This window comes from Typopeltis vanoorti, chromosome 14 (genome assembly GCF_054136105.1).
Source record: "Typopeltis vanoorti isolate ZY-2024b chromosome 14, IOZ_Tvanoo_1.0, whole genome shotgun sequence".
NCBI lineage: Eukaryota > Metazoa > Arthropoda > Arachnida > Uropygi > Thelyphonidae > Typopeltis > Typopeltis vanoorti.
Genome location: NC_143562.1, coordinates 18086856 through 18114601, shown reverse-complemented (window position 1 = coordinate 18114601; position 27746 = coordinate 18086856). Strand labels below are relative to the sequence as shown.

General features: G+C 37.0%; 1 protein-coding gene across 2 annotated transcripts in view; it reads left to right on the top strand.

The window, feature by feature from the left end:
- Positions 1-27746, top strand: part of IKKbeta (inhibitor of nuclear factor kappa B kinase subunit beta) — a 135198-nt gene that overhangs the window by 104108 nt on the left and 3344 nt on the right. For both annotated transcript variants that reach the window (XM_090404079.1, XM_090404078.1), the window contains exons 17-18: positions 3135-3279; positions 18336-18721. In XM_090404079.1, the coding sequence (XP_090260205.1) occupies positions 3135-3279; positions 18336-18721 (531 nt within the window). The remainder of the gene's footprint in view (positions 1-3134; positions 3280-18335; positions 18722-27746) is intronic.

Genomic DNA, 27746 nt, shown 5'->3' with positions numbered 1-27746 from the left:
TTTCCTGCCAACCTGGCAGAGAACACTTGCTTTGCTAATCTTTCCTCGCCCATTCTGTTCAAGTGACCATACCACCTGAGATTAGCCTTGTTGACGCATTCCTGGATGCTGACATCAAGTTCTTTCCTAATATCCTCGTTTTTAATATGATATTGCCATTGATGCCATCTGTTCATGCCTCTAATCTTTCTCAGGACTCTCATATCTGCAGTCTCTAGTCTTTGGTCAAGTGTTTTACTTCTGACCCAGCTCTCAGATCTATAAGTAAAAACTGGTTTGAACATTGCCTTGTATACAGCTAATTTAGTGTTCCAACTAATTTCTCTCTTATTCCATATGAATTAATTCAATTGACTTCCTACCATACCAGATTTGTTGATCTATTTCCATATTTAATTTACCATTTTCACTAAAAATTGTACCTAAGTAGCTGAAATGTTTTACTACTTCCATTCAAAGGTTCCCCATTCAAAACACAGTTGACATTTTCAACGATTCTACCTATTTTCTTTGTCTTTGTCTTTTTATTGCTGACCTTCATTCCATATATTTTACTGCAGTTATTCAGTTTAGTCAGGAGAATCTTGCAAACTTGTAGCGGATTTATTTAGAAGTATAACATCGTTCGCATAAAGCAAAGAGCTGACATTAACATCTTCAATTTCTCCTTCATAATGTGATCCATATAGATAATTAATAATAGAGGGGATCATGTACATCCTTGTCTCACACCAGATTTAACATGAAACCATCTTCCTATACTTCAATTCTACCTGCAGACTTGCTTAAGGGTCAAAGCTGTATAACTGAGAGGAGGTCTCCACATAGCCTTTAAAGGAATGCGGAGAACCGACCAGGGATTCTGACCTAATGTCCAATCCTCACCTTCTCGTGGTGCACCCTGTATATACTTGGATACTGAACGAAAGAGGATGAGCTAGCAATTTGGGATTTAGTTGACCAAATTGTATGCTTATTGGTTAAACCAAAATAAAAAATGACGGTACAACATTACAAAATTTCATGCCGGCTGGGGCATCGCCCGGTTAAACAAGGCCCCCCCCATTGTTTTCTCCAGGGAACCAGGGAAAACAGCAAAAAGTCAGCTACTGGATCAAATCTGAAAACACACCCCAACTCAACATCACCAGAGTTAAAGATTGGTACTATCAACATAAGAAGCCTGAATGGCAAAGAAATGGAGCTAGCTGAGGAATTAGATAAGTACCAGATCGACATAATAGGGATGACTGAAACAAAAAAGACCAAAACTGGTGAGATTTTTCTGAGCAATAAATTCAAAATGTTACATTCAGGCAATGACAATCAAGGAAAAGAAGGAGTAGCCATAGTATTCAACTCAAAATGCGAGGCTAATCTTCTTGAATGGCAGTCAGTCTCAAGACTGACTGCCATTCAAGAAGAGTAATGTGGGAAAATATGAGAATGGGGAACTGGACAATGAGACTTATTTGTGCCTATGGTCCCACAGAAGGTTCTACTAAGGTAGAAGTGGAGGAATTTTTTGAGCTTTTAGAGAAAGCAACTGACACAATTAAAAAGGAAAAGTTGGTCCTTGTTGGGAATCTAAATAGCAGAGTAGGAAATGATTGTGAGACATAAAAAAATATTTTGGGAAAATTTGGAGAAAAGAGCAAAGCTAATAATAATGGCAAATATCTGTTGGATTTCTGCTCAGGACATGGACTGGTTATTACTAACACTAACACCAAGTTCCAACATAAAAATGTGCACAAACTCACATGGAGAGAAGAGGCAAGGAATAAGAAAAGTCTCATTGAGTATGTTATTGTTGATAGTGATGTTTTCTCTCTGGTGCAGGACACCAGAGTGTACAGAGGGTTTGAAATTGGAAGTGATCACTATTTAGTCTTGAGTAGGATAAAATTGAATTTCATATTGAAAAGAATAACATGTAAGAAAGTCTTAAAGCGAATCAAAGTTGAGCAGTTCTCAGATGTGAACTGTAGACTAAAATACCCAAAGATTATTCAAGAAAAAATGAAAGAGTTTGAGAACAGGAATCAAACCTTGGAGATTCAGTGGCAAGCCTTGCAGAAAGCCCTGATTGATTCAGCTAGAGAGGCATGTGGTGAAGTTGTCTACAAGGATAGAAAAATTAGAACTCCATGGTGGACACAGGAAGTTAAAGAGGCAGTGAAGGGAAAAGAAGAAAGCATATCAAAAGTTCCTGGCAAATAAGTCAGCTTGTGCTCTTAGAGAATACAGAGACAAATGCAAGAATGCTGAACAGTGTGTAAAACTATCTAAACAAAAGTCATGGGAGTCAAGAATTGATTCCACATCCACCATATTCTCCATACTTGGCCTGTGACTTCTTTTTGTTCCCAAACTTAAAAATTTGGCTCGCTGGAAAAAAATTTTCTTAGAACGAGGATGTCATCATGGCTGTCAATAACTATTTTGCACAATTTGATAAATCCTACGTTTTAGATGGGATGGTAAAAATTGGGAACTCGCTGGATCAAATGTGTAGACCTCGATGGAGACTATGTTGAGAAGTAAAGGTGATTTTTTCCAAAAAAATGTGTATAACTTATTTTTTTACCGAACTTTTCAAACAACCCTTATATGAGATGGCATCAGTGCCGGATTTAGCTTAAAAAACTATAGCTTAGGTCTTCTCAATCTGCCAGGGCCTCAAATAAAAAAAATATAAAAATTGATAAAAAAATATTCGTGGAAAAATCACTCAAATGAAGTCAGACATATCATGATGATAATTTCTAAATAATTTTAAATATACAAATTATAACAAAAGAGGTTTTTTCCCTCTCAAAAACATATTAATTAAAATTTTAAATTAATTTTTAAAATCATTATTTAGAAAATAAACGCATACTTTATTATTTTTTTAATAAAAATTAAAAAATATATTTTCATATATTAAAAAGGCGTATATATTTAAAATTTTTCTGAGAACCAGCTGATGTAATTTAAAACAGTAGGGGACCTCCTAGTTTTGTATAGCTTAGGGCCTCAGCAAGTCTAAATCCGGCCCTGGATGGCATTATAACTAGTGACTACTGTACCTACTTACATTGTTTAAATTATTTTATTAATTCATTTTTTTTTTTTTTTCATGTACTAAGGAAAGTGTTCCATTTGAGAAAGGAAGCTGAAGCATTACATCCTGAGCTAACCCTCACATTAACTGAAACAGAAAACTGGGATATCAGACTAGACGAATGGCAAAAACAAAGACAAATGGACGTATGGAATCTAGTTGATCATCTAGTAAGTTTGCAATTTGTCATATCATGACATTAAAACAATTATTAGTGTTATGGGATTTAAAATTGATTTTTGTTTATCAAAGGTTAGATAATACTCTTCATTTTCGTTTTATTGATGTATGTTGGTAATTCGCTTTTGAAGTCTCAGGTATTTAGATTGTAATGAGTGCTTTGCTGATGACATGGCATTTAAGTTGAAGCTTTGCAGCTTTATTTTCTTGAAACTGGCTTTTGACTTTGTGGTATAGTATACGAACTTTCCTTATCGTAATGTTTTTAATTTTAAATTTGATGTGAAAAATACCTTTATGATTTTCTTAATGAATTTTTAGATCATTTTGTACTAATTCAGAAATTCTTTCACTTCTGTGATAATTTAGCCATTCTTGAAAGCAACACAGACTAGTGATTATTTTGTGCAGAAATTCAAAACCACATATATTCCAGAACACCCTCTCTTAACGAGAGTATGCTGAAGTGAATAGGGCATTTGAAGTACAATATTTCTCAACATGATAAACCAGATATATACATAATTAAAGCTTACATACATTGTTGCAAAATCCTGTTCTGCCTTTGAAATTGTGAAGTAATTTTAGGAATGGATAAGTATGTAAAAGAAACAGTGATGAACCTAGTAAAAGATCTGCTGTGTAAAGTATACAGAATATGTGTGGACATTTACTACAATATGGTTCAGTCACAGGCTTACATTTGTGACACTTTGGTCTGTATAGAGGGCACCAGTCAGTTGTGGGAAAAGGAAACAAAGAAAGGAGAAACGAATTTCATGAGTAAAGGCTAAATACTTTTGCAGATGGGACAAGATGAGTAATTTCAGCAATGCACTTATTAGAGATGGAAACCGTGACAAAGACTAAATGAGCACAAATGACAGAAAAATAAAGCTTTCATCTTTAGTTGACTAGAACAAGCAGACGGCACATGAAAGATATGGATAAAGCTGATCAGATGTTCAAATACTATCCCTCCTTAAGGAAAATGCTGAAATAGAAATTTATTTTCCAGTTGTTGCACACGTTTCCCCAGTACCTATTGTATAATAAACAGTTTCCTGAACATAAAAGTTCATTCTTACATTTTATGTTCTATTGTACTTGAGAGAGGGAAAATAACAGGACACATAATAGAAGGTGCAGAAATAGATTCTTTTCTCTTTCTTGATGACTTGTACACTATGGAACAGTGTACAAGTCATCAGTCATTGCATCCTCCTAAAATAGAATTTTAGACATGTTGGTAGCATATTACCTATCCCACATATCTGGTAGTAAGGAGATGCCATGTTTATACAAAAAACAGTAGTAGAAGAGAATCCAGATATTGTCTTCAGTGCAATATTGAACTTATATTCTCGTGGAAAGGCTTAGACGTTGGTTATGCATTTTTACTAAAAAAGCTTAAGGAAATTACAATGTATACTAGGATATACATTAAAATAAATTTTAATACACTTCCAGTTTTCGGCAACGTCACGTTGCCATTTTCACAGGAACTTAAAAACAAGACGCGTGCACGCAGGCACAACAAACAGTAAATGAGGATGAAGCAGGAAGCTATTCTTTCTCCTAAAAGTCCTGATGGTGCCCCCCTAGTGGGCAATGTTGGTATTCTTGGGTGATTGAACTGAAGGTCTTCTGATGTAGGTTTCCCAAATTTGGGGCAGTCTTATGCAACCAAATTTGTTGAAGTTTGGATTGTTTCATAGGGCTGGGGGCTGATTCCATGAAAAGCCTTTCGTATTTGAATTTACTATGGTGTATTATCATGGCTTTCTTCCACCGTATTCTATGGGGGTTATCCATTGCATGGTTTGCAAGACCAGAGTGGCTGTATTGGTGAAACCGGATGTAGTCCTTGTGTTCTGAAATTCTGATATTAGCTGTCCTGCCTGTTTGGCCAAAGTAGGACAGCTTACAGCTGCAAGGGACCTGGTATACACCAGGTAGGTCTAGTGGGGGGGGGGTTAGTAGAGGGATAAGGGATGCCAATTTTTTATATGGTCTGTAACAAGAAGTTAAGTCATGTTTTTTTAGGATTTTTGTAATTTTTTCTGAGGTACCTCGGATATAGGGTATGGTGATGGATTTAGAGTAATCTTTGTTGTGAGGGGGGGGAGGGAGAGTTGTGGTTTATTGGGTTCAGTATTTTTTGTGGTGGGCCATTGGCTGAGAGAGTGTTGAGAATGTGGTTTAGTTCTGTGGTTAGGGCATTGTCATTTGAACAGATAAGTTTAGCCCTGTTGTGTAGTGTCTTAATGACTCCATATTATTGTGTGTGTGGGGGGGGGGAATTGTTGGTGAATGTATCTGCCTGTTTGGGTGGATTTTCTATAGACTGAGAAAACCAAGGTTCCATCAGGCTGGTGGGTGACTAGTGTGTCTAAGAAAGGAAGGCAGTTGTTTTTTCCTTCTTCCAGGGTGAATTTGATTCTGGGGTGTTGGCCATGTGACCAAATAGTGAACACATCATCAACATAGCGAAGCCATATGATTGGTTTTTGTGGGGCAGAGTTTTAGGCTTTCTCTTCAAAAGTGTCCATATAAAAGTTGGCCATGGGTGGGGAGAGTGGAGAACCCATGACTGTCCCCTCTATTTTTGTAGAATTTTCCTTGCCAAACAAAATAGCCTGAGTTCATTGTGAACTGAAATAGAGCTGTGTTGATGATGTGTTCGCTATTTCCTGAACGAAGCTAACTTAGCTATCCAGGCACTCGAAGATGACCTTTCAAGCACCTTAAGCCTCAAAATTTGGTCTATTCTACAACATCTCATGCACTGCTGTGGAGAAAGAATTTAAAAAAGTATGAGATTGACACATCAAAAAATTTGAAAATTTAAAAAAGAATTCGAACTCGAAACTACAACATCCTACCAAAACAGTAGTCAACTTTTCATCAGTTAGTGTGAAACCTGAAGCACTCGATGCTCTTTCACGTGGCCACAACTTCGCCATTGTGCCCAGAAGAATACCTGCTGAAGATATTATGATACTAATTGAACGCGGGATACGACACCTTCCAAACCACATCGCCAATGATATTAGACTGGATGTGGCTTGTATTCTGACCAAAGCAAAACCACCAAAAACTAACATGCCCAGTAAGGAAATTAAATCTCTACTAGAATTAAAGGAAAACCAGGAAATAATAATCACCAAAGCGGATAAAGGGAACGCTACAGTATTGCCTAACCAAAAGGATTACACAGGCAAGCTGAATGCTCTATTGTTAGATCAGGCTACTTACCTCCCTATCGAGTACAATCCCACCAACTCACAAATTAGAAAACTCCACAGGCTCCTTAAGAAGGTCACTTCTTCTCGCCTGTAAAAGTCACTAACAAATTAAAACCATTTAACTCCATAACCCCCCCCCCCCCCCCCGTATTTATGGACTCCTAAAAATACATAAGGAAAATGTTCCATTATGTCCCATAGTGGATGGCATTGATTCTCCCACATACAAACTAGCTAAACATTTGGCCAAAGCCAGCATAGAAATCCTTGCACTCAAACACGCTGACATAATGGTCAGTTTTGATGTCTCCTCCTTATTCACAAATGTCCCACTCAAAGAATCCTTGCTAATCCAAGCTAAATTTCCTCCCGATATCACAGCCCTATTTCAGTTCACAATGAACTCAGGCTATTTTGTTTGGCAAGGAAAATTCTACAAAAATAGAGGGGACAGCCATGGGTTCTCCACTCTTCCCACCCTTGGCCAACTTTTTATATGGAGACTTTTGAAGAGAAAGCCTTAAACTCTGCCCCACAAAAACCAACCATATGGCTTCGCTATGTCGATGATGTGTTCGCTATCTGGCCACATGGCTTTGATACACTCCTCTCCTTCCTAACACACTAAAACAACCAACACCCCAGAATCAAGTTCACCCTGCAAAAAGAGGAAAACAACAGCCTTCCTTTCCTAGACAAAGTAGTCACCTGCCAGCCTGATGGAATCTTGGTTTTCTCAGTTTATAGAAAACCCACCCATACAGGCAGGTACATTCACCAACAATCATCCCCCCCCCACAACAATATGGAGTGGTGAAAACACTATACAACAGGGCTAAACTAATCTGTTCTAATGACATGGCCCTAAACACTGAACTAAATCACATCCTCAACACTTTCTCAGCCAATGCTATCATCCCCCCCCTAAAAAAAAATCCAAAAAATATTGAAACCTACAAACCACAACCCCCCCTCCACAACAAGGATTACTCTAAATCTATATCACCATTTCCTACATCTGAGGCACCTCGGAAAAAATTACCAAAATCTTAAAAAAACATGACTTGACCTCCTGTTACACACCATACAGAAAATCCGCTGTTATGTTGTTGCTTTCTCTATATTTTACTGATTTATATATTCCTGTTCTATCTTTCTATCACTATTTTACTTCTTCAGATATAGGGCCTAATATACTTACATCTAGGATTGTTTCCTCTTCGGATACTGGCAAATTTATATTATGCTGCGCCTGCCAGTATCCTATAGCAGAAAAGATCCTTACTCAGGGAGACAATACTTGATTCTGAGGCATTCTTACACAATACTTTACTTTAATACGGCTGTATAGATTCAGACTGCAGTCGTGACCTAAACTATAATTATGTACACTTTCTAATTCCTTCCCATCAAAATAGGTTCTATTTTTGTAAGTGATAGTTTGGAATCATAATCGGGCATGACTCAGGTTTAGGTAAATATGACATGTTTATTGGAATATCAAAACGAAATACACTAAAAATTCATACATTCAATTTGACTCAATACTAAATAAGGAAACTCGAGTTAAGAAATTAACATACTTTAAATTAAACAAAGGTTATGAAACATCGTAAAACACAGTAATTGAAAATTGGGATAGATTGCAAATGATATGATGTTAAGCTAAAACTCCCTTTTGCAAGCTATTCATAAGATAATATAAACATTCTAATGTTACTCTCAGAAGGAGGTTAACTATCTAATTAGAGTCTGTCCACAAAGTTCTTTAGAATAATGTTCATAATTTACATTCACATATAATCTTCTCTCTTCTAAGGAATTCTAAACACAAAATAGAGTAATTTTACTTTATCGAACTTTTTCTTGCATCTTCCACGTGTACGTCTGTCTGGTTACCTCTTGTCTATTGACTGTCCTTACGCCAGCGTAGGGGTTATGCTATCTTCATAATTTCTGCCGAACATGGACTCAAATCTTTGCGTCTCAGGAAACATCTTCATTCCTTTCGATGGGACTTTTCAGCGATGGCTCGATTCTGCTAGGACTGGAAATTTTATCTTCAGCTCTGCATAGAATCCTACTCCATTCTCAGAAAAGCTCGCTGTCCGACATCTTAGCACAGACACTTCATCCCCCCTTATGCAAACTACCCACTAACTTCCGAACCAGGAATCAGGAAAACGATAAGACAAGAGAGCTTCAATACAGCACTCATCCACTTATATTCTTTGTTTGAATGCCCTCTTTTTTCTCAGTTCCCTTTGCTGTTATGCTCTTGTATTCACAGAATTCGCATCGATATATGTTCCACGTAAGCTACTGCCGCCAGCATTATGCTGGACACTTGTAGTAGTATACCTTCTAAGAATTATTACTTAATATCTATCTGGTGACTCACAGTTATTCTATACAGCTTAAGTGAGGCTTAAAATAAGTTAAATTATTCCTCTTTTAAGAAATTCTTTAATTTGATCTTAATATGATCAAAATAGATTAAATACATGGTACATAAAATGAATGTAATTTTATACATATGTGAAGAAGTTTCACTTTTAATTTCAGGTGATGTGCAGGTATTTCTCTTTGTCTGTGTAGTTTAGTATGTCAGATTCTGAATGAATGATTTCTTTGCAAGATTCCTTCATTCAGGATCTAACACCGCTCCACTAAAGACCAACCACTTCCCCTAGACCTACCTGGTGTATACCAGATCCCTTGCAGCTGTAAACTGTCTTACTTTGGCCAAATAGGCAGGACAGTGAATATCAGAATTTCAGAACACAAGGACTACATCTGTTTTCACAAGTACATCCATTCTGGTCTTGCAGACCTTGCTCTGGATACACGCCACAGAATATGGTGGAAGAAAGCTACAGTAATACACTGTAGCAAATACAAATTCGAAAGACTATTTATGGAATCAGCCTCAGCCCCAAGAAACTCTCCAAATCTCAACAAATTTGGTTGTATGAGACTACCCCAAATTTGGGAGGCTTACATCAGCAAACCTTCAGCCCAACGGCAAGAACACCTACTTAGTCTGCTAGGGGGGGGGGGGCACCATCAGGACTTTTAGGAGAACAATAGCTTCATCACTTCATTCTCAGTTACTGTGTTGTAGTGCCTACGTGCACATGCCTTTTTTGTACATTCCTTTTGAAGATGGCAACATGACGTTGCCGAAATATCGGAAATATTTATTAAAGTGTAATTTAATTTATATTCGTATCTATGTTGTCAATTTCTTAAGTGATTTAGTAATGCATAACCAACGTATAAGCCTGTTTACTGGAATAATAATTATTATTATTATTTAGGTCTACAAGGAGTCAAAAGACTCATTGCAGGAGGGCCTTCCTAGGAAACGCAAGTCTATCAAGACTCATTGTGGGAGGTCCCTCCTAGGAAACACAGTCTCTCATACCACTCCTTAAACTCATTGACCGTTCTCGCTCTCACCACTCTATCATGGCCCCTTGTCATCACCCCTTCTCGCTGTTCAACCAAGCAAAAGAACTCCCATGTAACCACCTCTCAACAGTTTAAAAGTCTCAATCATATCACCTCTCCTTCTATCCACCAAACTCTGCAGCCACATTCCCTCAGCTGATCCTCATAACTGACATTGTACAGTCCTGAGACTGTGTTTGTTATCCACCTCTGTACCCTTTCCACAGTTAATTTATCCCCTTCAAATCCTGGGGAAAAGTTTCCTTTGCCATGACCAAGATTCAAACCTGGGTTATTGCGGCCACAATGCAATGTCCTAACTACTAGACGATCACGGCTCCTATAATTTAATTTGGAAGATATAAAGATAATAAATTTAATTTGCAAGAAAATTATCAATAAGAAACTAATAATGAAATTGTAATTGCATTAGATTATCATATCTGGTATATTCTTTGAGGGGTGAGGAAAATGATGATTATGGTAGCTTTTTTATTTGAATAAGGATCCAACTGTCTACAGTTGGTAGACAGTTGGACAGTTGACCATACAGTTCTGACATGGAGGCATCAGGAGCTTTCAATTAAGAAGGGATATATGTTGAATTGCACAGAGTTAGAATAATAAATTGAGTTGGAGTGTTAAATGAATGTGTGAATTTATTAAGAAAAGAGCTCCATAAAAATAAAATAGGTGGAGGGACTTTAGGTGGTGAAGAAAAAGAAAAATTTAGGTGGTGAAGAAAAAGAAAATAGTGTGTAAACATTATAAAGCCCAGGCTATAAGAATGGTTAGCATAAGGAAAGCAAAATCAGAATAGGAGGGAGAATAAAGCTGTACTGTATTTCTTTTGACACAGCACTTTGTCAGTGGGAATTTGACTAGGACTTGTCAATAGTGTTTTGTAGTGAGCGAGTTTGTTGTTGTTGTCAAGTCCATTGAAGAGCTTCTAGATATGACCGTTAATCTGTAGAACTGCTTTGGCAATCTGTTGAACTTGGATGGAATAGAGCTTTTCTCTAGGGTTATTGTCAATTTTCTGTAGAGCAGCAGCAATTTCTGGACAAGAATAAATATGGACAGGTGTTAGTTCAACGTCTAAACAGTTTTTGCATGTTTAATAGCTCCTACTACTGTCTCAATGAATTTTCATGCCTTTAAAATCTTCGATCCTTAGCCTGGTGGTGATGGTTGTAGTTATTTCTCTATTTTCATTAATTTCACTGATTTCATTCTTCTTCTTGATAGTTTGTTTTACCAATCTTGTTTGGGCGACAGAGTTAGCATCAGTTAGTGATAGTGGGTGTAATTTTTGAGGTAATTATCTTGCTTCTTTGGCTAGTCTGTCTACTCTTTCATTGCCTTCAATATTTACATGGGCTGGTATCCATTGCAGTGTGCCGTTCTTATTTTTCAAATTTAAGGTTGTTAATAGTTCATGAATTTCCAGTGTGAGGTTTGTATTTCCATTTTTTAATGCCTCAAATGCAGACTTTGAGTCGCTGTAGATGGTTATTCCTTCTGTAATGTTTATTACTGGATTTGAGAGATAGAATTTGAGAGCTGTTTATACGGCTGTTAATTCACAAGTGAAGTTTAAAGCTATTTGCCAGCTGTGGTTTTGATTTGCATTTCCTCGCCTCCAGGTAGAGTTAGAAAAACCCCTGAACCTCCTTGGTTGAGGATCTTCACCAGATGATCCATCAGTGTAGGCAATGACATGGTTTGGATTATTTAAGTGATGTATAGTGTCAAGTCCTTATCTTTTATTTTCTTGCTGTAAGGCTTTTTTGAACAAGGTTAAGGAGATTTAAGTTTATCATTGTGTTTTTTAGTAGAATAGGGAAAAAGAATGTCTCTTTGCTTATTTCAATGGATAGGTGCTCTGAGTCGATCTGTTTTCTAATTTCATGATCATATTGTAATGTAGATGATCTCTTTAGTCTAGATTTTCTTGTCCAGGCATCAAAAGTCCTGAATGAGATGTGATCCTGTTGGCTCCTGAAGCCCACACTCTTGTTGAGCTTTTAAATTATTTGTGGATGAGACTGCACCTATGATAATTTTTGCTGCTCTTGATTGTACTCTGTCAAGTTTTTCTTTTGAGCTAGTAGAAGCTGGAGCCCAGATTGATGAGGCATATTCCATAGTGGGTCATATGAGTTTTGAGTGTCTTCGGTTTTGCACCTCACTTTGTTCCACAAAGCCTTTTGATGATATTAAGCTTTTTAAGAGCTCTATTAGATATATTTGTAATATGAATTATTGTTAATCTCAGTTTAGTATCTAGGTTTCGGCCTAAGTATTTTGGAGACTGTTTTTTCTATTTTGGTATTATATATTTTGATTTGAGGATTGTAATTGTGTCTATTTTTTCTATCAGTGGAGAAGATGCTCAGTTTTGTTTTTTCTGGATTTATCTGTAGTTTAAGTTCCTTTGCCCATCTTTAGTCTTTTATTGAATTATTTAGGACTTTTTCGGATTGTTGAGGATTACTGCTTGTGTGCCAGATTACTATATCATCTGCATAGCATGCTATTTTTGTGTCATTTATTATGTGAGGATGGATATTGTTCATATACATGAAAAATAGGAGTGGGCTTAAAACAGAACCTTGTGGGATTCCAGCCCAAGTTCAATGAATGTTGGAATAAATTCCATTACCTTTTACTTTCATTTTTCTTCCTTTCATGAAATATGAAATCCAAATTAATGAATTCTCCTTTATTTCAGTATCATATGCAATTTTTAACTTTTGTCTCCAGATGCATTGCTGTCTCCAAGAATATTGCTGTTATCTTCTTTGGTGTTCTCGAAAGCCATCTATGACTGATTGGCTAAGATAAAATAATTAATAATTGATCTTCTGTACTGTGTTGAGACCTTTATGCAGTTTGGTAGAAGTTGATCTTGTTATTTTCTAAGAGCCAATTCATGTCTGGTATTCTTTTGTTTAGTTTACAGAGAGAACTAATCAAAGCTATTGGTCTGTAGCTTTTACAGCCACTAGGGTTTTTGTTAGGTTTTAGAAAGGGTATAATGACTGATGTTTTCCAGGTTTTTGTTAGTTTATCTGCATTCCAGGAGGTGTTAAATATCTTCAGAAGGTTGTTGGTTATTTTTCTCATGTTTTTAATCATATGTCCAAAGATAAGATCAATTTCAGGTGATTTGTCGGGGTCAGTTTTGACTAATTGCTGTTTCTAATTCTGACATTGTGAGGTCCCGAGTAAAGATGTCATCAGAAGGATAGGTTCTGGATTGTATTAGCAGATGTTTTGCAATTTTCCTGCACTTTTTGTCTTCTTTGTTGTGTTACAGCTTGCTTGCATTAGAGTAATGCTTGGCTAATAAATTTGCCATCTGTTTGTTTTTTGCTGCTGTATTGGTTCCTGAGGAGACTGTGTTTGAAGAGTGGTCAGTATCTGGAAGTGTTGCATTGTTTAATAATCTGATGATGTTCCAGTGTTGTGAGTCTTTTCTTGGATCTTGTCTATTGCAGAATTCTTCCCACTTTTTTTGTTTGCAGTTAGAAATTCCATCTTCTATGTTTTGAGTTAATTCTGTTAACTTCTTTCTGTTGTCTTCTGTATTATTTTGTAATTGTTCGTTGATAATATCTCTTTCAGTGATCATAGCATTGATATTGTGATCTTTCCAAAATGGAACCCAATTGTTTTCCTGAGTCCTCTGGGAATTGAAATTTTTTGCATCTTTCTGTATGTTGTTAGTTTTGTTAGTAGTTGCTGATCAAGTTCTTTACTAGCGGGTGCTAGTACAATATATGTTTCTAATAATTGTATTTAGGCCAGTTTGCTTTTCTGAAGTTCCAAGATCTCTTTGTCTGTGGTTTTTGGTCTAGCTACAAATTAATGGTTGTGATAATAGGTCTATGATCACTGATGGCATTCTTTAGTATTTTCCACTGGGTAAGACTCGCAGTTTCATAATCTAATGCTGATTCTGTGCCTGTTTTTTTTTTTAATTTTATTTTTATTTTTGGTGGACATGTATTTTGCTTGTTGTTTATGATCTCAAGGTTTAGATCATCAATTATGTCTTCTATTTGTGCACCTTTCTGATCTAGTTGTGGGGAGCCCCAAGTTGGGCTTTTGACATTTAGATCTCCTAAGAGGATCTTTGTGTCTGACGTTGTTTGACTTAGTTGTTGAAGTATCTCTGTATTTATATCTGTGTTGTCTGGGTGATATGCATTGACTATTGTAATAGTGTTTTGGTAAAAATATCTTGACTGCTTGAACCTCTGTGTTACTATTTATATTGCTGTTTGTAGTCGATGTGATTTCTTTATATTTGATGTGTTTGATCTGTAGGAGTATAGCTAGACCTCTGCCAGAACAATCTGGTCTGTCTTTCCTTAATGTTGAATAGCCTTTAATTCGAAGCTTCAGATTTTGATTTAGTTTCATTTCTTGTACGCATGCAATGTGGATGTTATTTTTGTATAGAATGTTTTTAAGTTCTTCCATCTTTTTTTTTGAGTGCTGTTGATGTTTAGCTGAAGTATGTTGAGAGGCCTTGTAGCATATTTCTCATCGAGATCCCAGACTGCAGTTCTCGACGTGTCGGCTACCCCGGACGCGGTAGTAAGTTTGTGATCAGAACAGATGCTCTTCATGGAATTGGGTTTGCCAGAGCCCCATTAGCCAGCAATTTTTAGGGTTCTCTGCAGGGTTTAATGTAACAATCCAAGTGGAAAAAAAAAAAAAAAAAAAAAAAAAAAAAGGTGGTAGCAGTATTAGACAAAAGAAAACTTTGGTAAGATACTAGAAAGTTTTCTGGGTGTGATGTAACCATCCAACTTTTAAAAAAAAATTTCATGCTACCATATTGGTGCTTTACCCTACAAAGCAAACCCCTACCTCTTGCCACTTCCGCCTTGCACGTGGGCAAATGCCTCAGACGTGGGGTTGGACTTCTGCAAGGCCAGTGAGTTTGTTATAATGGTATTTTACCATAGAGAGAGACATTACAGTGGTACATTACAAACATTAAAAATTAGGAAATGTGTTAGGATGGTCATGTGGCCAGACAGAAAGACAGTAGTTGAAACTGAATTGAAGTACTTGAGGAGTCTTGCTCAGCAGTGGCTAAAGAATGGCTGAAATGAATTATGGCCTGCACTAGTAAGCCATAATTCATACTAATCTGACATATAAGTTGAACAGAAGGGTGAATAGTGATAAAGGATGATAATGTGCTATTTTATATACTAAAAATACAAATAATAAAAATGTAATAAACATTTCGAGAATATTATTACAGTTTCAATTAGATAAATTAGTAAACTGATGTATTAATTTTATCTGATATATTCATTTAATTCATTCACCAGTTCCATCTGTTTATTGGTGACCTTTTATTCACTAACTATAAATCCCATTGCTAGTTTATCTTATTTTATTTATTTTTTTCAGATTACTAATAGCACTTCATATTCCAGGAAGTTTACATTTTTGAAATAAACAAGTTGACACATTAATACTACAACCATCTTGTTAAATGCCTATTTTAACAGAATCATTTTTTTGTGGCAGACTGTATTGGCTCTCCATGTTACAAAATATCTATTTTGCAATGTTCACAGGAAAATCCTGTGCAAGTCATGGAAAGTCCTCTTCATTTATCAAAATAGTTCTCATTTCAACGTGAACTTTCATGTGGGTTTCATCATTATGAAACCACATGAAATTCAAGCAAGATTGTCCAGCAGATATTGTTAGCCTATTTAACTTTGTCATTCATTCTGATTACTTCACATGTCAAAACAAACTTGACCAAAAAATTGAGGGCACATCAGTGGATAGTCCTCTTTCTCCCACACTAGCTGACTACTTCATGGAAAGATTTGAACAACATATACTGAATAGTATTCTTCTCACGCCATCCTTATGGCACAGATGATATTATTATTATTTAAAGAGGCCTCCAGGGAATCTCGAAGGACTCATCGAGGAAGGCTACATACTGTCATATGACTTCTTGAATTCATTCACACTGCTTGCACTCACAACATCCAATGGCAGTCCATTCCAATCACGCACCACCCTCTGAGAGAAAAATCTAGTCCTCACCCCCTTCTTGGCAGCATTCTCAGCTTCCAAGGATGTCCTCTTGTTCTTTCCCCATCCTCCATAAATTGAAAAATTCCATCAGTTGAAATCCTGTATGACCCTTTCAGAAGTTTGTAAGTCTCAATCATATCACCCCTCTTTCTCCCATCTCCTAGTGTTTGCAGTCTACAAATTCTCAATCTGTCTTCATAATCAGCATTCCATAATCCTGATATCACTTTTAATACTCTCATTTGCACTCTCTTCACTGTATCAGAATCACAACGGAAACCAGGAGATCAGGCCTGCACACAGTAGTCCAAGTTGAGATTGCAGGATGCCTAGTCTCTATAAACTGGAAGTTGGAGAGTAAATCCATCTGCTTCCTCAATGCCTGTGCCCCTAATAATACCCACCTGTGATGCAGGTTCTTCATGTCCCTAGACCCCTATCTATCTTTACGAGGTCGAGAATAAGAGACAAAATGACATCCTTATCTTTACATGTCAAAGTTTGTTTCAGCATTGCAATTATTTTTTGAGTTGCATTTGCAATCTTTGCTATATATCTCCTGAACTTCAACTTCCTATCTACCAACACTCCAAGATTCCTAGCCTAATCAGTTTCTTCTAGCCTAATCCCACCAATATAACACGACATTGGATATCTAATCATGCCGAAGTGAATGACTTTACATTTACTGACATTGAACTGACATCCATTTTCCCATGCCCACAATTCCAGATATGTCGATGATGTTTTCACGGTTTGGCATGGATCCCATACAGATCTACAAAAGTTTGTCAAGAAGATCAACACTTTTCACCATCATATCCAGTTCACTCTTGAATTAGAAGGGAATAATCAGGTGATATTTTTAGATCCCCTATTACTTCATCAACCAGGTTCATCAACCTTCACTTCTCAGTATTCAGAAAGAAAACATATACTGGACTTTATATTTGCTCCACTGAATTGCTGCTCTCCCAAGAAATAAATTACATCAAGTGTACCTTCATTACTGATGGATTTACTGAATCATATGTCAACAAGATAATTAAAAATTAGAGTTTCCTTATCATCTCTCTCATTGAAATAGTGATACAGAGGTGGTATGTCATGTCACCATTCTATGTTAAAGGCATCTCAGGAGGTATAGCCACACTACTTAGATCCATTGGCCTACAAGTGTCCTTCCATCCTGTTAACAACATATCTACTTTTTTTAGGCTTATCTAAAGATAAACTTCTACCTTCAGCCCACCCTCTAGTATATCAAATCCTTGCCTATGTGGATTATCATATTTTGGCCAAACAGGCAGATCAGTAGCCATGCATCATAATGAACAATAACATAGTCTTATTGTTCCTCATGATGCATGGGGACCTGAATAATAAGACTTTGTTAAGTTCCATGAGATAGGGCAATCAGGACTTGCGGAGCATGCTATTACCACCAAACTTCACTTTCTTTGGAAGAAAATTAAATAATCAGGCCATAAAAGTAATATCCTGGAACATCTATACAAAGAAAGTTGTGAGACACCTTGCTACATTGACCAAATCTAAATAGAAATGATGGACTTAAATTGTCTTTCTTGTGAAAAATAGTTCATCACAAATTCCAGAATTAACTTAAATATGATTATTTATTTTTTGTATTTTTAATATTTAATTATATTTTTATTTGTTATATGGGATGCAAAGTATACACTTGGTGGAGAAACTTTAAAGAAGGTAGAGAAGATGAGAGATCACTCCTAGATCTCCAGACAAGAACCTGAAATTTAGGGGCCACATTGCACAAGTTGTGAAGTTGTTCCATCGGACAATGGTAATGATACGGAGGATCCTGACATGTAGAAATAAAGAAGTTATGATGCCATTGTATAAGGCCTTGATCAGGCCTCATATGGATGGATTAATGTGCACAGATTTTTACAGGTTTTTATGGCGACAAGGATATGTTAGTGTCCAGAGAAGATTTGCAAAAGTGGTCAGTGGTCTTTGTGATGTGGAGTACAAGGACAGATTGAGAGAATGTAAATTGCAAAGTATCGTGAATAGGAGGAGAAGGGGGAGAATATGATTGAGACATATAAGCTAGTCAGGAGTTATCTTTTTATTTAGATATATTGATTTTATGTAAGAGTTGCACAAGAGTGGTGGTGGATCAGATAAAAATCTTTGGTATGCAGGATTTGATTTGATAGCTATTCATTTATTAATAATTATTATTTGGGACAAAATGTTTTTTTTTTTTTTTCCAGGTCAAAACAGTTCACAGTTTACAGAGGAGCTCTCCAAGGAGTGTTCAGCCTGGGTTAGAACCATTTCATGTCTCATACATTCCTTCTGTTCAGAGTCTTTCACCAAGTAGTGGGGGTAGTACTGGCACTCCTGGATCAACTCAAAGATCTGTTTTTGCCATGATGTCCCCACCGCATTGGGATCATAGTGTTCATCATGAAAGACTTATAGGAGCTTCACCCTCAACGTTTTCTACACCAACTCAGTCAATTGTGATTCCTTCAACATATATACCTGGACAGAACAGTCCTTTGTCACATCAAGGAGACGATACATTAACATCGCTTTCACTTCTGCGTGAAGAGACTTCAGTTGTAAAAAGTGAAAATACAAAATTAATGAATGAGTTAGTATATACTTTGAATATTTTCATAAATATAAACTTTTATTTATTTAATTAAATATTTTGAATATTTAATATACTTCTCAGACAGTGGTGTAACTATTATTTATTGAAACACATGGTTTTTAATGTTAATGCCTATTTTCAGTACACCATTACCTAAATAGCGGATTTAAACTGAAACAACAATTCAACACACATGAAGAATTGTTCAACCTCTGATTAACTGCACTGGTTAACTTTTTCTTTTTTTTTTTTTAAGTAAATATTAAGATTGTTAGTAGCGCAGTTATATCTGCATTATGGGATTACTTTTGGTAGCTTCATGGCTGCCATGTTATAGTAGCTCAAATAGAGCATTTACTGTTAGTGTAGAGTTGTTTTTATATCACAGGATTATTTAATTCTCAGTCTTATGACTGAAAGGTTCTTTTTCTCTTACAATCAAACGCAGAGGTTTTAGTCTCCCGCTCTCCCAAGATAATGATACCAATTCCTTCATGGGAGCGAATTCTAGGAATTGAAATTCCAGTATGTGAAGAAGTGAGACTAGTGACCAAGGTTTTAAAAGAGATAGTCGGTTCTAGTAAGATTTATTCTTTCATGCTGTACAGTGGATGGTAATATTTAATTGTAGTTAAAGATGTGGAAACAAGAGATAAGCTATTACAGGGATTTACTTTCAAAGGCAGCACAATTATTCCTGTAATGAGTTAAGGGGATAAAAATCCCTTATTCTTTTTCAGCCAGTAAGCGAAACTAAGATCGAAAACTATGATCTGTAACGTTTCATGCGGACGAACTGTCGGCGTATCCAAGCGTAAGTGACCACTTGGTAGTGCCACACCAGTTCTTTGTAAGTTCGTAAGTTCTTTTCACTTAAACTCTGATATTCTAGGTCTAGCTACTCACTGATGAGACCTCAAAAAAGGTTGAAACCGGTCTGGGTAGTGACCTCTCCTCATAATGTAAAACAGTACTACATCTCCTAAGAGCTGTGTATTTTACATTATGAGAAAATATCAAGAACAGTGAGGGAACTTGCTCCACCTTTGCAACGAGTTGCCGTGGTGTGGCACTACCAAGTGGTCACTTACGCTTGGATACGCCAACAGTTCGTCAGCATGAAACATTACAGATCGTAGTTTTCGATCTTAGTTTCGCTTACTGGCTGAAAAACAATAAGGGATTTTTATCCCCTTAACTTATCAACCTCGCCAGAAAAATAGCCGTTTGGCTTTTCATCTTAGTATTCCTGTAATGGTTGGGAGCCAGGAAAAAAACAGTAAAAGTTGAAAGATTTCCAATGGAATATATAGAGAACAATAATGAAATTCTTATACAGACATTCTCGAAATGGAGTACGATTATAACATAGAAAAGGGTTTATCAGGTGACGATCCAAACTTGTTTTCTGGTGATATCACCTTCACAATGGATATGAAGACGTCTGTACCAAATTTTGTCAACATCAGTACATCCTGAGTTATGGTAAACTATCCCAGAGTACAAAGACAGTGCCTGAGTTGTGGTTTGGGTGATAACTGTCCCAAATCTAAATGTTTCAACTGCATGGAAATCGAACATATTGCTAATCAGTGTCTCAAATCCTGTCAGAAATGCAAAAGTTCCGAACACCGCATTACCACCTGTCCTTTTAGAATTTTCGCTGAAAGAGTGGGAGCACCAGCAGAGCCAATTAGAACAACATATATATCAGAGAAGCATAATGAAGAGTTCTCAGATATTCCAGTTCAGTCTAGTAATGATGGCGCTTTTAAAGAAACTACACTTGGTAAAATCACAAAATGTGTGCAACTAAATCAGCTAGAAATTAGTCCCAAAATTCCAGATCTTCAAGAGCCCCTTACCCAGTCAAATATAGATGAAACAACATGAGTTGAAATTACCAATAATGAACCTAATATAACAACTGAACAGATACAAGACGAAATGCAAAAACATGAAACTATTCTACAAGGAGAAACTGGAGAAGAAACAAAAAAGGAAGTAAGATTGAAAGAACTTAATATGCAGACAAGATCATCAAAAAAGGAAAGATGAATTAATAAAAAAAAATTGAGGATAAACAAAAAAAAATTAAAAAAAGGAACTACATCTCAAAGAAAAAGAAATAATAAAAAACGTAAAGATGGAGAAGATTGTGGATCATCAAATGAAAACTCTTCAGGCTCAGAATAGTTTATGGACTATGAAGAGCCATCTCTTGCTAATAAAGGAAAAGCAAGAGATACGATCAAAGAAAATATAATGAAGTTTATTGATTCAAAGTTTTCTCAGTACAATTATCATCTACATGAAAAGAAAATAACTAGTTTCCAAATCAAGAATGATAGGCTTGAAATTGAAATAATGGAAAGCAACTGTTAAAAACAGGAAAACAGTTTACAAGAAGCAGGCTATACAGTTGCTCCTTCACAGATTGAAGACCTCATCAGGTTCATCCAAAATTTAGAAGTTAAAGACTTACCAGTGACAGTTCATTAATCATAGCATCTCCTTTCTGCATTGCCTCATTAAATGCATGAGGATTCCACAGGCAAATTAAACAAACTATATTCTCCAACTTATGCTACACCATAATATTAGGTTTTTGTTTCTCCAAGAAATAAAGATATAAAAACTTTAGCAGATAGATATCCACTTCTTTCTTATTGGAGCTTTGGAAGATTTAACAGGGCTGGAGTAGAGGTTCTTATTCTTGCCCACCTCCTTGGGTCATTCTGTAATATCCAAAGGGATGCAGAAGGGAGAGTCTTGACAATAGACTAGGATTACTGTGGACATATAATAAGGTTTATAAATGTTTATGCTCCATCCAATGGAAAGTTAGATGAAAATTCTTCCAGGAATTGGAGCCATATTTATACAGTGCCCACTACATCATAGCAGTTGGAGAATTGTATTGAAAACCCCACATTAGACAAAATAGGAGGACACCCCAGGAAAAGTGGGATATGCACAGTTAAAAGCATGTCTCAACAATTCTCAACTAATAGACATATGGAGGATTTACAATCCTAATCTCTAGGCTTACACATACATGAATCAAGGTGTTGGTACCTGTCTTGATCAAATTTATATATCTTCTTCCCTTATAAATAGGATAATTCGGATAAAACATCTTAACATCAACATGACAGATCATAATCCAGTTCTACTTAAATTCCACACTATGGAACAAGTAGAGATCAGTTCTGGACCATGGAGACTTCCACCAAATTTACCATTAATCTTTTCAACCAAATTCCAGACCCTCTCTTCAAGTTGAATACTGTTACCAGGAACAGGGATATGTGGTTAAAATTCAAACAAGCAGTAAAACAGAATTTGATTGAAATGTGGAAAGAAACAGACTTTCCTCAAAAGAAAAAAGGTGAAAGACCTGTATAAAGAGAGAAGCTGGTTCGTAAACTTCCTTGACTCCTTTCAGAAACTCTACAAAAATCTGTTTGAAGACAATAGTACTGTGGGAAATTATAACTCTTTGAACATTAATGGCTTTTCTGTTTTCATATCCAAGATGGGCTTAACAGATTCATTATAGCATCTGAAGTTAACACGGCCTATAAAGAATGCCAAACAAGAAAAATCCCCAGGACCTGATGGTCTAGGGATAGAACTTCACTGCGAGGCCTGGGATTTTAGTATTCCCATTCTAGTTATACTGTTTAATTCTTTTCTCTTGTCAGGACACATACCAAGTGAATTTGTAGAAAGCCATACTGTCCTCATTTTACTGTGAGAGGTTTTTTAAATGGTTCCATCCTCTTAGTTCAATGTGGTCTTATGGTCAATTGCAGGGATGACTGGAAAGCAATCCTAGGGAGAGAAGGCCAACTCAAGGTGGTTAACTCAGATAAGGCTAACCAACTGGGTATCAGTCATCTTTGCACTTTAGTTTCAAATGGTCTTTTGGTTGTTCATCTGCATGAGACTGGTGAAAAGAATTACTGATAGCCTTTGGCTCTGATGATAGAGAAAAGGCCTCAGCTCTTTTATATCTCTCATGCTATCTATCTGTCTTTTCTTTCTCCTAATGCTATCAGACTCTCTCTTGTACCCCTATACTAACTACTCTAGGCCTATGATGAGCACCCCTTTACTTTTTCACCTCAATAAAGGGCCATTGTGGCCCTTCCCTAATGCTGTGCATTATGGGAAGAGCTGTAACCATTTTTTAGGAAAGCAAGGATGTGTGTTGCATTACAGGATACTAAGGCAATTGATGAGCCTCCGTAGCTCAGTCAGTATAGAAGCCCTTTGTTTGAAAAGACCTGGGTTCGATTCTCGTTGGTGATGTGAGGAACCTTTATCTGGTCTCTTTCGATGATGAGTTAGCCGGTCTCATATGGGATAGGGGTTTTTCATTCCCCCATGTGTGTTCACGGTCAAACCAGCCCCGTGAACACACATGGATTACAGTCATGAATACGTCCCAGCCATATGCCGGTTCTGAGCCTGGATAAAATTTGGGGTGGGTGGGAAGCAATGGTGAACTACCCTGTAAAAAATCTCACCAGGATCACTTTGTGGGCAATGCCTACAAAGTCACTTAGGGTTGGAAATGACTGAAAGGGAAAAACCACCACCACCAAGGCAATTAATGTAAAGTCATTAGCCTCTGTATACAAGTAGCCCAGTCGTGAAGTTACTTCGCATGCGAATTTTGTTTGCTTACACTAGGATAAAGGATTAAACCAAGAATATAATTTCTTAGCATCTTTAATTTATTGAATATAGTTAAAATTAAATTATGAAAATATATAGATTTGTTTTGTTCTGATTGTAGGTAAAATTCAGCTTTTACTGAAATCATTGGGTGAGGTTGGTAGTGAGGTTGTACATATTTGGTTCACCAATACACAAGACATCATCCACATACCAGCTATCAAAAGTTATGCGGGAGGGGGATTAGAAATCAACAGACATCATATTGTAAGGAATAAACTAAACTGCCACGATGCCCACCTTAATAAGATGTGAGCCCTCTTTTTTCCTGCACAAACCTATGTGGCATACTTTTCACAAGCGTATAATAGCAATCCATGAGAATTTTGAACCATTCTGTAGGCATGTAGTGAAGTTCTGTGTTGTGCAACAGACATCCATTGACCTCACCTGATGCTTCATTTCATCCCACATGTGTTCAGTAGGTTGAGGTCAGGACTCTGTGGAGGCTAGTCAATTGTAGTGATGTCCATAAACAAAGCAGTTACAGCAGCAGCCTTATGATATGGTGCATTGTCTATGTCAGTTCTGTAGAAATGCCACAAAGTAGGAAGCATTGCATTGTTGAGAATGTTCAGATATCTCTCTCTCTCTCTCTCAGAGTTCAATGTTTGTAACACCACAGAGGCCAAACCAGGATGATGCCATCACACCACCACCTCTGAATTTCATAGTTAGGGTTATACGCTCTGGTAAAGGATGTTCATCGGACATCTGCCACACCCATCCATCTGCTCATTAAAGTGTATAGCATGATTGGTCACTCCATAACATAGCTTTCCAAGCTTTCATATCCCACTGTACATAGTCTTTGCACCACTGAAGATGAGGCTGCATGTTGGTTCGGGTAATTTGAAACTTGCATTGTGATCCTACCATAGAAACTCATGTTGTGAGCCTCAGTTCTGAATGTTTTTTGTGCATATTTGTGTTCCAGTTGATGCCTTTAACTCCTTATTCAACATGGCAGCCAAAGAATGGCAGTTTTTGCATGTTATCCTTCATAGCACCCTACAGTCACATCTGGTGAAAGTGATGGGTCTTCCAGTGTGCATGCACTTGCAGTTGACTCCCTTTGCTTCTATCTCAATATGGTATCACTGATTGTTGACCTGAGATGGCACAATTTGTTAATAGTTTTCTGAACAGATAGCCTGTAACAAGGCATCCTATCACAATGCCTCTTTCAAACTCAGTTCCCTTCTCACAGACATTTTGCCTGGACACAGTTGCACTGGCTTGGGTGCATCATATTCCTACAATTTATACCAGCTACAAACACATGACTCATTACATGGCACAATGCACCTTGCCCATAGGGGTGTTATTTTGACTAAGCAGTATATACTGGATTCTAGATGTACAAAAGCAGTTTGGCTATGGTTATTTTGGATGATATCTACATTCAAACCTTTAGACTCCCAGGGAGTCTGAAGGTTTGAATGTAGATATCATTATTATTATTATTATTATTATTTCGGGCGACTCCAGGAGTCCTTAGACTCATCGAGGGAGGCCCTAAACATCATGTCCACACACCTATGCGATTACATTCTCACAGTATCTATCATACCTTGTCTTGAACTCGTTCACCGTCATAGCACCCACAACAGACTCTGGCAGCTTATTCCACTCATTTACCACTCTAAAAGTAAAGAACCCAGCTCTAACACCCCTGCTAACCACACTCTTGCCCAGCTTCCATAGGTGTCCCCTAGTTCTCCCACCACCAGTCCTGATCTCAAAAATATCCTCTGAATTAATCCTATAGAATCCCTTTAGCTATTTCAATGTCTCAATCATATCTCCCCTTTTCTGCCTATCAACTAGTTTCTGCAACCCACAAATCTTCAACCTGTTCTCATATGGTTCATTCCATAGACCTGTTATCATCTTAGTCACTCGCCTCTGGATCCTCTCCACCTCCTCCCCATCAAGAAGGAACCGAGGTGACCAAATCTGGGCACAGTAGTCGAGATGAGGTCTTATCAAGGCTCGGTACAGAGGTACAATAACTTGCTTGTCTCTGCTCGTCAAGGTATTTTTCAACAACCAAGTGAGTTGATGAGCTGATTTAGCTACTTTTGCAGTGTGCCCCCTAAACTTCATCTCCCTATCCACCAACACTCCCAAGTCCCTGGCCTCATCAAATGTGGTATACTGCTGCTAATCTTTTCACTCCAAAATGCATAACCTTACATTTTGTCACATTAAATTGACATCCATTCTCCTTAGCCCAGAACTCCAATCTATCTAAGTCATCCTGCAAGACTTTGACATCTTCTGCATTCACTATTGTCCTACCCAACTTTGCATCATCAGCGAACAAATGAATTGTTCCACTTAGATCCTTCCCTATATCGTTAATGAACAGATTAAACAGCAGTGGTCTAAGAACAGAACCCTGCGGCACACCACTAGTCACAGGTCGTCTTTTGGACTCTACTCCTGAATAAACTACTCTTTGTTTGATATCTCTCCATCAACCAACCACCTATCCACCTCACCAACCCTATATCCATTCCCATATGTTGTAGTTTACGGATTAGTATTCCATGTGGTATCCTGTCAAACGCCTTTGCCAGGTCCAGCAGTATCACTGTAAACCCATTGCCCTTATCCAGTTCAGCCGTCACCTTGTTATAAAACTTGAGCAAGTTACTGAAGCATGATCTACCCTTCACAAAGCACTGTACAATATCTCGTTTTCATCAATCCATTCCTGTATTTTTCCCTTGACAACGACTCCTGATATGCTGATCGGTCGGTAATTTGCAACCGTAGTCTTGGATCCTCCTTTATGCAGTGAAACTATTTTCCCCTCTTTCCACACCTTCGGGACTAAGCCAGACCTGAGACTCAGATTAAACAACATGGTCAAGGGCACTGATAATTCTTTAGCCACTTCATGCAAGACCCGTGCCGGTATACCATCCAATCCCACAGATGTGTTCACATTAAGGTTCTGTAATAGACTAGTCACCTCCACTTCATTCATCACTATTCCCGTATAAACTAATGGTTCCTTCATTTTTTCAATGTCACCACCTGGATGATATGCTTTTGCAAAGTGCGCGCTCAGTAACTCCACTATATCGACTGATTCAGTGACCTCCTTACCATCGTCATTCCTTAAAATCATTTTACCGTGTACAGTTTTTTTCTTGTTTGCAGCATATTGAAAGAACTGTTTTGGATTCTCTTTTGCTTGCAAAGCTAGTTTCCTTTTATAATCCGCTTTTGCTTTTTTTACCACACTCGTTCTTGAAAAGAAAAGTTTGTTGAAGCTGTTAATTTGATAAGAGTTAAAATATCAGTGGAGATTAATTTAGTGCACGAACTTAATGAAAAGGAGCACTCCTAAACATAATAAGCTTGCTATTATATTGACTATCAATAAAAGATGATTAAAAAACAGCGTTTCGAAGAGTTTTATGAAGGGGTCTACAAAAACAAATAAATAAACGCAATAAAAAGAACAATATACTTTCTTTCAAAAAAAAAACCAAACATATATATATATATATATATATATATTAGGATAACCAAGTTATTTTATAAACTTGGTTATTTTAACTCCTAATCCCAAGTATGCAAACATACATATATCATCATACATATACATATACAAACATACATAATCCCAAGTATACATATATATATATATATATATATATATATATACTTGGAATGCAGGGGAACAAGAACTTTAACTGAACTGTATCATTACTATTTATAACATAGTTTCACATGATTAGATATCCAATATTGTATTATATTGGTGGGATTAGGCTAGAAGAAACTGATGAGGCTAGGGATCTTGGAGTGTTAATAGATAGGAAGTTGAAGTTTAGGGGTCATGTGGCAAAGATTGCAAATACAACTCAAAAGATAATTGCAATGCTGAAACGAACATTTACATGTAAAGATAAGGATGTTATTTTGCCTCTTTGCAAGGCCTTGATAAGACCTCACTTGGACTATTGTGCGCAGGTCTGTCTCCTGGTTTCCATTGTGATATATTGGAGACAGTACAAAGGAGAGTGCTAAAAATGACATCAGGATTGTGGAATATTGATTATGAAGACAGATTGAGAATTTGTAGACTGCAGACACTAGCAAACAGGAGAAAGAGGAGTGATATGATTGAGACTTACAAATTTCTGAAAGGGTCATACAGGATTTCAATTTATGGAGTGTGGGGAAGGTACAAGAGGGCATCCTTGGAAGCTGAGAATGAAGGCCGCCAAGAAGAGTGTGAGAGCTAGATTTTTCT